This window comes from Sturnira hondurensis, unplaced genomic scaffold (genome assembly GCF_014824575.4).
Source record: "Sturnira hondurensis isolate 20B ecotype Veracruz unplaced genomic scaffold, ASM1482457v3 Scaffold0004136, whole genome shotgun sequence".
Lineage (NCBI taxonomy): Eukaryota > Metazoa > Chordata > Mammalia > Chiroptera > Phyllostomidae > Sturnira > Sturnira hondurensis.
The window spans coordinates 40,751,761-40,764,407 of NW_028076767.1; the positions used below are offsets into that span (position 1 = coordinate 40,751,761).

Genomic DNA, 12,647 nt, shown 5'->3' on the forward strand with positions numbered 1-12,647 from the left:
TACAGTAAATGTTGGCAACATGTATTTTACCCATTACATCTCCATGTTTCCTTCTGACCATTCATTTCACTTTTTGTATGGTTTTGCAATGTAGATTTCAATGTCAGTTTTATGGAAATTAATTAAAAACCTGGGAGCATTTATACCATCTCCAGAGTTTACAATTACTAGATAATTGAACTAATATGATGTTTGGTCATTGTTTCTTTTAGCTGTTCACACCTGGTTTATGGTGCTGTGTGAAGATAGAAAATGATCACGCTCCTCCTGTCGGGGAAAGAGCACTTACCCAATTTGTTCACTAGGAGTTTGTTTCTATTTCTTTTGTACTAAACATCTGTGTTAGTAAAGTACTCTCCTAAATTCAGTGTTTTTGTATGTTGATTCCATGAACATACAAGATCACCTAAGTAGATATTATCTTTCATAATATGTGAGGAGAGAAACCCAACTTATGAATTTGTTTCTTGTCCTCCATGCTGTTAGTTGCCCCTTTTTCGTTATTTAAATATATATAAGCACATATCCATTTGTATGTACACACACTATGTTTAATTTCAGTGAATTTTACATATTTTATAATTATGGTAAGAAAAGTCTATGAAATTTAATATATTTATATAAATTTCAGACTTTTAGTGTCATAACCACAGATTCACAGAAATACTCAAAATAACATTAAATTTTTTTCTTTTGTAAAGCTTAGGTTGTTGTACTCTTTGTAAGTCTGTATTTATACCTGAATATTGAGAATGATTAATACTTTTTAAAAATTACCCAAATGTAGAGATCAAATTTTCATATGCAATCTTGAGAGATAATGAGGCAAATATCAGATTGTTCTTCCAGTACTTTTAGCATCAAAATTTTTGTAATGAAAACAATTGGATATAACAAAAAGTTGGTGATTTATCAAAATTATTTATTTATGAAAAATGTAGAGGAATGTTCAACCTATCTTCAGTTCCATTAAGTAAAAGGAAGCAGAACAGAGTGAGGTGTGCGTTTCTTTAGAGTGTCGTGCCTCAGATACGAGCCAGAACTGCAGACAGTCAAATAAGCGGTGTGACAGCAACTTGGAACAGTCACTCTCCCAGGCATGGAAGTCCTTGCTTCTCTGACACTGACTGCCTTAGGGCACTTTCTCTCTGTGTAACTTTTTAATTCAAAAGTGTTTGAGATTGCTTTCTAGAATTACTCTCCTGTTGGCATTTAATACAGTAGAAAAATAGAACACATTCAAACACAGCACTTAACCATATTTTTTACTAATGTATGTCGAGGTGAGTAGTTTAGCATTACTATATAAATAGAATGCATGATTTGTGGTATAAATTTGAGGAGCATCAGTCATAAGCCATCTGCATGTTTAAACTGTTGTGCCTGTGTTGACTTTCTCAAGCCTGACCATTCCAGTAATCACTGATAAAAGTGATTTATGCATATGTGTTTTGTGTTTAAGACTTTTTTTCTCCCTTTAACACAAATTAGGAGCCTTTTGTTGAGCTTAGATAGTTAAACCCTTTAAGTGTGAACAGAAGACTCAATTATGTTCACTTTACTGAGTCAGTCACAATAGACCTAAGCTGATAATGTACAGTGGGCACTTGTGTAATACAATATTGGAAATCTTATGGGGTAGGTGCTATATAAGTTTCAGACTAATAGGAAAAAGGGTAACACAATAGAGTCACTTTAGTAATTCTGTTAATACTGATAGTATCTGAGGTAGGCCTAACTTATGTGTAATGTGTGACAAGTAGTTATTTTAGTGCTAAACTACATAGGTAGTAAACATATTAGTCCTCTGATATAATGTGGTATTAGTATATGTGTAGGAACAAAAATAAAACAGTAAGTAATGCCCACTTTTGGGATAATAATTAACAAATATATTTTACAAAAGATTTTATGAGTATTTTACCTTAAATGAAGAATCATACTTACACATTTATTTGGTTTAAGCTAGATTCATTATATAACCTATAAAATCGATGCCCTAAAGTATAAAATGTGAATAAAATTTGAATGTGCTACCAACTCTGATCAACACGAATAGCCTTGGAAATAATATGACTTTTAACAGGCAAAATTTGTAAATTTACTATTTTTGTACACATGGACCTTAACAGTCATTTGGCCTGTAACCAACACATGTACATGTATACATTCTGTACCTGTGTTAATGCACATAGCATGAGTAATGGTCAAATATAGTGACAATATTTCAAGTTTTGAGAATGTAAAGTTGACTTACTCCTCTGCTGCTCAGAAATTAAGCTAGAACACTCCATAGATAGGGAACTCTTCCGTAGCTAGCTCCTCATCCAAGCTTGAAAAGTGCATTACAATAGAAAATTAGCTTCAGTAGGTAGTAATCTTAGGGATTTTGTTTTAGTTTGTTTTGGGGCCCTAATTTTAACCTTTTTTTTCTTGTGTATTTGATTCACCTGCTAAACATTGTTTTATTTAAACATGCTTCCATAATAGATTATCGACAATAGTGGAAGGGCCACATTTAAGTGAATATACATGCTCTTGTCTTAGTTTTCCCCAAATTGCATGTATTTTAAACATAATTTTAATGTAAATTATTAAAAACATATTGTGTTGAGTAATGACAGTAGTTCTCTGAGTAGAGGATGTTTATGTCACTCTGCCGAGAAGGTGTGGACTAAGGAACAAGAAGGACTTCTTTCACGGTTCATAAACTGGACAAAATATCTTGAACTGCAACAGGTACTTAACCAAATTTTGTTTGCTTTAAAGGAAGAGGACTTTCCAAAGAGAGAATTAACAGCTGACTGAAGCAGTCCTGCTAATTTGTTAATTTACTACATGTATATTAGGGTTCATTATGATATTTAAATCTATGTGATTGCTGCTTGACATTTATTTCAGATCAGACCCCAACACCAACAAGATTCTTGAAAAACTGTGAAGAAGTGGGTTTGTTTAATGAATTGGCAAGTCCATTTGAGAATGAATTCAAGAAAGCCTCAGAAGACGACATTAAAAAAGTATGTTGTTAACCGTGATGTTAAAGAGTACTTCTGAGAGAAAAACAATTATAGTTTACATTCCTTCTTTCTTATTTTAGACAAACTAATTGGCTGTTTTTTAACTTCTAACTTGTTTTTAATGTTTATGTTTATCTTAGATGCCTCTAGATTTATCCCCTCTTGCAACACCCATCATAAGAAGCAAAACTGAGGAGCCATCTGTTGTGGAGACAACTCACCAAGACAGCCCTTTACCTCACCCAGAGTCTACCACCAGTGATGAAAAGGTTAGACATTGGTCTTTATGGTGAAAACACAAACTAAGTGGAAAAATTAGCACCCTAAGTGAAGATTAATGTTTGATCTACATAAATGTTAAGGTAATAAATTGTACATAACTCAGTGTCAGGTTGTAACAGTTTTATATGTGAAAGCCTTTGACTACTCATAGAAATTTCAGGGAGAGAAGGTTCTATCTTTATAGATAATTAGCTTTTTATTACACAATATTTATAAGGGAGAACAGTTATTTTAGATAAAGCTTATTTTTAAAAGGATATGTAAATTAAAAAATATAACTTAATTTTTCTGGGCTTTGCTATTTTTAATTTTAACAACTTTTATACAGTGACAGCTTAATTAAGAATGTTTACAGTGAGAAGTTGAACAAAGATTATTTAGGTGCTTAAAGGGTTAACAGCATTACTCATCCTTAGCAATGGATCTTGGGTAGCAGCAACTAAGATAATGTCTTAGTACAAGGCCTTTAGTAGGTGGTTTAGAGCCTCATTCCTGGATTTCGAATGGCCTGGTAACTTTCAACCACCTTGGTCTCATCTTGAAATACCTGTGTCTCAATCAGAGCCCTTGATTCTTTCCACAGTTTTTCCTGTCTCAGTATATTTTCTTTTAATCCATCTAATTGCTTAAGCCAAGAACCCTTAATTTCTTCTTTTCCTTCACACTGAAACCAACAGTAAATCTTTCCAGACCTACTTCCTGAATACATCAATTTACCCTCTCCCATCTTCAATGTCACCACTGTAGTGCAAGCCATCCCAATAAATTGTCACTTCCTGCTTGAAATCCTTCAGTGGCTTGTCATTGCATTTAAGGTAGCTCACACTCCTTCCATAGTTCCTCACTGATCTGGGTTTGTCTCCCCATCTGACCTCACCTCGTGCCACTCTCTGGTGTATTTATCAAATATTGCAAGTTCTTTCCTGGCTCAAAGACATCATTACTCATGATGTTGATTCCTTCTCCCTGGAATGTTCTCCTTACCCTTCAGTATCAGTTCAAATACTATTTTTTTCAAAGTTTATCTACATTATACTATCAAAAGTAACCAACTCCAACCTTCCTTCAGTTAATTTTTCATTATCTATTATTTGTACTTCTACTGTATAGTGCATTTCAATCTGTAATTTTGTTTTACTTGTTTATTTATTGTCTGTCCCTTATCACTAGTTCTTGAGAGCATGTTATACCTTCTCAGACTTGTGGAGTAGATGAAGCTCCAGTAGTAATAGTGTATCTTTCTGTGTAGCTTAAGATTTTGGTAATAAGTGGCAGCATAAAAGCCAATTCAAAGTATACGATAGACCCAGTTTTTCTACTAACTAGTTAAGGAGTTCTGGATAAGGCCCTTAATCTGTTTCCTAATGTGTAAAACCAGGGAAAAGACTATCTGTGAGGTCTCAACCAAGTCAGAAATTCTATGTTTTTCTTTAATTTGGAAAGTTCTCATGCCATTAACTATTTTATAATTCTATAATTATGTATTTATATTTAAGATATCACTATTTTTGGCCTCTTGATACTGAGAAATTATTGATAATGGAGGAGTACCTACCTAACGCAACATTTGCATTGTTTTAATTTTTTTTTGTACTTGCCAGAGGTTGTGCTTCCTGATTTTAAAGTGAGAGGAAGGGAGGGAAAAAGAGAGGGAGAGAAACATCAGTATTAGAAACATTGATTGGTTGCCTCTTGTATGTGCCTGACCTGGGACTGAACCTGCAACCTTTTAGTTTACAGTACAGCGCTCTGACCAACTGAACCACAATGGTTAGGGCACTTTAAAATTTCTTTTTCAGTATTTCTATTACTGAATTTGTATCAGCCATAACACGATCTCCCTACACCCCTTTGCTCTTTTTTATCATATAATGATGCAGCAGAACTAAGCAATCCCTTCTGGATTTTAAGTTCTATGATTCCATGAGAATGGATTGTATTTTTATTTTTTACTAAAATTCTCATGGTATCATAGCCAAGTTGCTGAGCCTAATAACTTATTTCTGGATTGATAGGAAAACAAGTTGCACTGAAAGAACCACTCAGATGTTTTTAAATTAAAATATGAACATAGCATTTGAAACTTTAGAGCTGCCTCTAAAATTTTCTTTTAATTAACTTTACATATTAATTTACTTTGGGGGATATTAAGTACTATCCTGCAAATGCTTTCAAAGTGTGTTATATTCTATTCATTAAGGTACCTGAATTGACTTGACTTGCATTTTTCAATCCTACTCTTTCTCTATCATTATTAAATAGGAAGTACCATTGGCACAAACTGCACAACCAACATCAGCTATTGTTCGTCCACCATCATTACAGGTTCCCAATGTGCTGCTTACAAGTTCTGACTCAAGTGTAATTATTCAGCAGGCAGTACCTTCACCAACTTCAAGTACTGTAATCACCCAGGCACCATCCTCCAACAGGCCAATCGTGTAAGTGATTTGAACCATTCATTGACCTATATGAATACGTGTTAAGTTTTTGTTGTCATATTATTAAAATTGTGACCTCAGGGGTATGTATATGAGAGAAGGAGAGTGAGGTGGGAGGACTCATATTCTGCATGCTTTAGTTTTGGGAAAAAGTACTTGGGTAGTCTTTTTTAAACGTACAGGATGTGTGTATATATACAAGGTCTGTCCAGAAACTATCCAGCCATGTAATATGTATGAAAAATAGAGGCATTGGAGAAGGTACAAAAAAATTGTACCTAGGACAATGATTCCTCAGTCCCCTTCACAGTAGGCACCTTGGGACTTCACACAGTTCTCCCATTCACCATCAGCTAACTGCCCTGTCATTTTACCGGACCTTACTGACAGTCTAAAATCTCTTCCCTTTCAAAGGTGATTTTAGTTTTGGGCAAAGCCAGAACTTGTAGGGCACCAGGTCTGGGCTGTAGGAGTGCTGAGTCACTTGGGTGATTGGATATTTCACCAAAAATCTCTCCATGAGACACGATGCATGATTGGGTACATTTGTCATGGTGAAGCTGCCAGTTACCAGTTGTCCATAGCTGCAGCTTCTGTATCATCCAAGTAGCTCAGTGCAAAATTTGGTGCAGATTCAATGCTCTACTCACTCATTTTGAATGCATTGTCCACATAGTACACGTGCTCACTCAGCAGCGTCTACTGCCCCCACTGACTAATACAGTGAAGTCGTCATTGTTCATGCATACACATTCCAGTCCACTCTTTAGCTTCCAGGTTACATTGATGTTATGTAAGCCATTCTAGTTATATTAACAGTGGCTAGACTTTTCCCAGACAGACCTGATACGTATAAAATTAGAAAATAAATATCTAAAATTTAGATGGCATTTCTTTTAGACTGGTAGCTCTTCAGAGCTCTTTCTAATAAGAATTTTTCTCATTAATATATTGGAGAGTATCCTAAATAAATCCATAACTTTCTGTTTTTTTCCCTTTTTTTTGTTTTTCACACTACCACATATATTATGCATATAAGATGCAATTAAAAATGATTAAATTTTGTGATTTGCTTTTCATTGGTTAGAAAAATTATTTTTAAATGCTACAGTTATAGAAGTAATAGAGATGTTAGTACAAATTTCTTTGTTTTAATTCCCCTTTTGTTTTTATTAGTCCTGTACCAGGTCCATTTCCTCTTCTGTTACATCTTCCCAATGGACAAACTATGCCTGTTGCTATTCCTGCATCAATTACAAGTTCTAATGTGCATGTTCCAGCTGCAGTCCCAGTGAGTTCGAGATTTAGACTCTTTAAATATTTTGTTATAGCAAAACTTAGAATGAAGAATTTTATTCCTAGTGAACCCATTTCAATTTGACTGGATTTGTAGAATTCAAATAGTGACACAGATTTTTATTCATGAAGCGGATATTTATACTAGAACACTTGTCAGATAACTCCGTTGTATTTCAAATAGTGTAGAAATTGTTCATAAAAACACTTGAAATTTTATGGTCAGATTGGGTTTATAGAATTATTTTGCTATTCAAGCCTGTGAACATCTTAATCAGTCTAAAACAACAGTTAGTCCCCCACTTTCCTAATGAGAATTTTTTTAAAAGTTGTTTGCGGGGCAGTTTATGTAAATTTTAAAAGACATAGGCAATAGTTAAATATCTAATTATAATATTTAATAATTTAGTGAATATTTAAAACATTATTTGGAATAATGTAAGTTAGAAATAATGCTTTTTTCCTGTTCTTATATTTCATAAAACAGTTTTATTCAAATTCTCAAAATGTGTCTTCAACATTAAAGTCATCATCAGAACCACCTTTTAAGACATTTGGCATACTTTTCCAAAATACATTATTTTCATTTTTACTTAAGTAATTTCAGTACAATACTTTTTGAATCTATTACTCTCTTTCAGGAAGTCTTACCCCAAACCCTAATACTCATTCATAAAGAAAGATAGTTTCTTCTTTTACCTTGTAAATAGATACTTCCCTGTAGTACATTATAATCATGTATTGTGTAGCTTTTTAAAAAAAAATGAAAAGATTTTATTTATTTATTTTTAGGGAGTGGGAAGGAGGGGAAAAGGGAGGGAGATAAACATGAATTTTCAAGAGAAACATTGATTGGTCCCCTCTGGCATGCCCCCAGCCAGAGTTAGGCCTGTAACCCTGGCCTGTGCCCCAACCAGGAATTTATTGGCCTGTGGGGAAGGCACCCAACCAAGGCACACCAGCCAGGGCTATTGTATCACTTTTAAAAATCATTTTTAAAAGCCTACTTATAGTAACATCCAGCACTTTTGGTCAGATTATACCAAGAATAGTACTAAAATTAATGTTAAATACTTATTTTTGTTAGCTCTTCCAAGTGACCCTTCTAAGTATCCAGAATTAGCATTGATTGAAATAATTTCCAAATTATGTGACTTTTCAACAGAACTTTCCTGTTTAAGATGAATTATTTGAGAAACTTTATAAGGATTAAACATAAGGTGACTCCTTCCTCTTTTCTGGGGATAGTCTTGAGAAAGAAACATTTTTGCCCTGTATTTGAGATTTGTGGGTATCCTGTGAAATGTAACTGTGATGGAAGAAATTGAAATGAAAAGGCACACTTTAGCTACACAGTAGTTTATCACTTGGTGTTGATATTAGGTTTAAAAAAGCAAAAAACAAAATGGAAAAATCTGTTCCAGGTTGTTAGAGAAATTATTAGAGGTAATCAGGGCTTTTTTTGTCATTACGCAGTATGGTAATATAGCAAACTTTTTATATATTTTAGAAACCTTACATATTTTAGAAAAGCATAATTCATTGATGAAGTTATTTTTTATGCCTAGTTGTTACAAGACTTAACATTTTCTTTCACACTCAAAATGGAAGTGTGACAGATGTGTGAGAAGTTGTGCATCAGTCACTTTGAATACCATGAGTTTCTGTAGGAAGAAACCATTTTTTAAAATTACGAAAATTAAAAATTAGGGAAGCAAGTGTCTTAGAAATTAACAACTTTTGAAGGATAAATCAAGGTATAAGATTGATAAGGGTTTAAGGCAGAAACAGTTTTCTGATTTGAAGTCTCAAATTATTTATAGCAGCAATCATGAAAATAAAGTACAAACCTCATTTTGAATGTATCCTCTAGCAGTTACTGTTTAATATCTTTTGCATAGCTTGTTCGACCCGTCACCATGGTGCCTAGTGTTCCAGGGATTCCAGGTCCTTCGTCTCCTCAACCAGTACAGTCAGAAGCAAAAATGGTAAATAAGATTTTACTTGTTCTGTTTGTTTCTTGAGCCGGTTCTAAAGTAGGCTTTTGGTTTTTGTTTTTCATTCAAGCCCACTCAAATGCACAATCTATATCACATCTTATAAAATTGTGGACTATATTACACTATTAGAAGAACTAGAAAATTTGGAAAAGGAAAGCTTCCACTAGCGTGGTGACTAGTTAGTGGTGCTTTAAAATAAATGGATGCATGGGTAATACATTTCTAATTCTTGTCTGGTTTTTGGCTGTGGCTTTTTACACAAAGTGTCCTCCTGGTGGAGGCTAGGAATATTGCAGCTGAAACGAATCATCTGAAGGTGGTGCTGATAAGTAGTTTTAAACACTGATACACATTTGCAGAACAATATTAACAAGTATTCTGAAGTAATATACGAATTAGTAGTTTAAAGGAAAACCATATTTCGGAGGTGTGTTTCAGACCCTGAGAAACTGGTTTTGTTTACGGAACGAACTATATATAGATTAGGAGTCAGGATACATGTTGTAATTTTAATCATTCTCTGCTATTCATTACCCTTAACCAATCCATTTTAACTCTTCTGAGACTCAGTTTTCTCATCTGTAAGATAAGGTATTAAAATTAGATTTCTGGGGTTTGTCTTGGCTCCAAATCCTATAAATCTGCTAATTTTCTTGGGAGAAGACATACAGCTACTGCTTTTTTTTTTAAATTCTCTCTACCCTTTATATTCATAGTCTTACATTTCATCTAGTGTCTTTATTTAAAATGATGGTAAACCCTACTTTATGTCATATATAAATGAATCCAGTAAGAGGCCTTGTGATAATCCCTGAAGGATAATAAAGCTGGAATTTCAAATCTTGGCTCTGGGCGGAGAACATTGTTTCCTTTTCTCACTTGAGTTGTGAAGCAAAGGGTGGTACCACCTGAGAAGGCCTTCAATGCATATTAATTCGTGATGCTCTTTCATATGTTATTCTTGGGGGATCATTCTGCAATTACGTGTGCTCGGCAGCATCACTGAGCTAACTCAGTGTGTGGTCTGTTTTATTAGCCGCCAAATCCCCTGACCCTAAGCCTCAGGACCATGGTAAACTAACTGTTCCCTTAGAGAAGCTCTTTGTGGTTTGTGGGGTAAGAAGGAGGGAGGACAGCGTTGTCTTCCCACTGAGCTTGTACATAGGGAGTGTGGATTTCTATCACAGCTTTGGGAAGAGACCTTACAGGGCCCATATGCCAAAAAAGGAAATAGAATATCCCACTCACCTTTGGGGGTTGAATGCCAGCTAGGGTCCTTTGCCTTATGCTGTGGTCCCCATGGGATTCCAGAATGGGAGTGGAGGTTCTTTCCCCTCCCTCCACAACCAGCTTGCATGGCAGCCAGCTGCTCGGATGGTTTCCCAAAATGCTGTACAATACATGCCTCTTCTGTACATCATCATCTTGTTTAAATCATTGTAATTCTTCCTTACAATCTCACATACTTCAGGGTAATTTCTTCTTAACAGCAATTAATGAATGTATCATTAGGAAATCAATAGATAGTTATTGGGTGCCTATTATTTGCTCTACTTCAATGCTAGGTACTACAGTAATGATATAAACTTGTACACATAAAATCATTGTATGTTGCAAGTTTTTAAATGTTTTGTTGCTGTTCTCCATTAATGCAAATAATCAATCTGAAATTGGCATGTGATGACTTCTCTTAACAATAAAACTTACATATCATTCAAATGAATAATAAGTGGCTGAGGGATGTAAAAAGTAGCTGGTTATTGATTGTAGTAAGAGAACTTGAAAACCTGAGAGGGAAATTTTTCATGGAACAGCATTTTTAGGCCAAAGCTTCGGAAATACTAAGATGCATGTATAGCCAAAAAGCTTCACTGGGAATGTTTTTTATACTTTTTACCTTAAACATATACTAATGGAAAATTCAGTTAGTAAGAACTGGGAGTAGAAATGTGAATAAGGAGATGATATTATTGTACACTGTATCTAAAAATGTTACCTATTCAGTGGGCTTTTTTTTTTTTTTTTTTACAAATTCAAAAAGAACAAATCCGATTTAAAGAAATACTCTTGGCTTACAAGACTAGGCCATATTTGTAGAAACTATTAAATTGAGCATTTTCCTAAATAACTTTCTCTGTTACCAGGAAATTAAATTAATAATAATAAAAGTGTTTTGTATGCTTGTATATTAAAAAATACCAAGGTTGTAATGTTCACAAGTTTATATATGGAAAACAGTCATTGGTTGAAGGCCCCCAAAATAGCAGAGGGAGTCACAGATCACCCCACTTAACTTTAACAATCCAAATAGATTTCTTATTAGAAGTTTGCTAATGTGAAAGAGCTATATTTAGATGATTGCCTCTTTTAATTGGTATAATAAATAAGTTTGATTGTTCATTTTTAAATTAAATAAAAACACTCAGAAATTAGGTTATTAAATTTTAACTTTGCATTATGGAAAATTTTAAACACATGCAAAGTAAACAGGATAATAGAATGAACCCACACATACTCATCACCCAGCTTCAATTATTATTAATATAATTACCATTCTTATTTTATCTGTACCTCAGATTACTCCCTACTATGATATAAAATTTATACACATTGAAAAGAACCAGTTTTAAATGTACAGTTTTGATAAGTGCATTCATGAACATCACACCCTTATTATGGTATACAACATTAATATCTACCCAGAAAGTTTATTTCCCTTCCCAATCAGTTAAGCTCCACTAACTATTCTATATGTCACCAACAATTTGTTCTAGAACTTCATATAATTAGAATCAGTATACACTGTGTCCAGTTCAGCATGTGTCTCTTCGATTTATCCATGTTGTTGAATGTATCCCAGATTGCTATTTCATATTGCTAAGTAGTATTCTATTGTATGTATAGAATATACCACAATTTCTGTATCCATTCTCCTGTTGATGGACATCTGAATGGCTTTTAGTGCTTAGCTACTATGAATCAAACTGCTATGCGCATTTTTATATAACTCTCTGTAGATATACATTTTCATATAGTCTGTCCACCAAATAGTAGAATTGCTGAGTCAGAGGGTAGGTGCACATTTAAGTTTGTGAGAAACTGCCAGAGATTTTTCCAAAGATTTACATTCCAACAAGCAGTACATGAGAATCCCAGTTTTTCCCACGTTTATGCCAACATTTGGTTTTTATCATTTTTCTTGTAGACATTCTAGGAGTATATAGCAGTATCTTGTAGTTTTTATTTGCATTTCCAATTTGACTAGACTTTTTTGTGGTATCTTTTTCCTGTTTTTAAATTGGGTTACTTATATTTTGTTATGTTACATGAATTCTTAGTTTCTATTAATATAAACTAGATTCAAATTTTTGTTATATATAACCTTACAAATATCTTCTCTCTGTAGCTTGCCTTTATTTTTCTTAGCAGTATATTTGTACTATTATTGATTGCTATTGCTATCTTTAATATTCTCTCTTGTCTACTCAATTTGCTTATCTTCTATTTGCTTCCTAAAGTGAAGCTTATTGATTTAAATCTTTTTATATTTTTAATATAGGCATTTAAAGTTCTATTTTTCCCTGCACAAATTTTTATATAATATATTT

General features: G+C 33.7%; 1 protein-coding gene across 4 annotated transcripts in view; it reads left to right on the forward strand.

Moving 5' to 3' along the window:
* ATF2 (activating transcription factor 2) overlaps nucleotides 1–12,647 on the forward strand; it is a 78,201-nt gene that overhangs the window by 32,327 nt on the left and 33,227 nt on the right. For 3 of the 4 annotated variants that reach the window (XM_037044411.1, XM_037044414.1, XM_037044413.1), the window contains 5 exons: nucleotides 2,902–3,020; nucleotides 3,161–3,289; nucleotides 5,565–5,743; nucleotides 6,920–7,034; nucleotides 8,941–9,027. In XM_037044411.1, the coding sequence (XP_036900306.1) occupies nucleotides 2,902–3,020; nucleotides 3,161–3,289; nucleotides 5,565–5,743; nucleotides 6,920–7,034; nucleotides 8,941–9,027 (629 nt within the window). The remainder of the gene's footprint in view (nucleotides 1–2,901; nucleotides 3,021–3,160; nucleotides 3,290–5,564; nucleotides 5,744–6,919; nucleotides 7,035–8,940; nucleotides 9,028–12,647) is intronic. The other variant, XM_037044412.1, reaches the window with a different exon arrangement.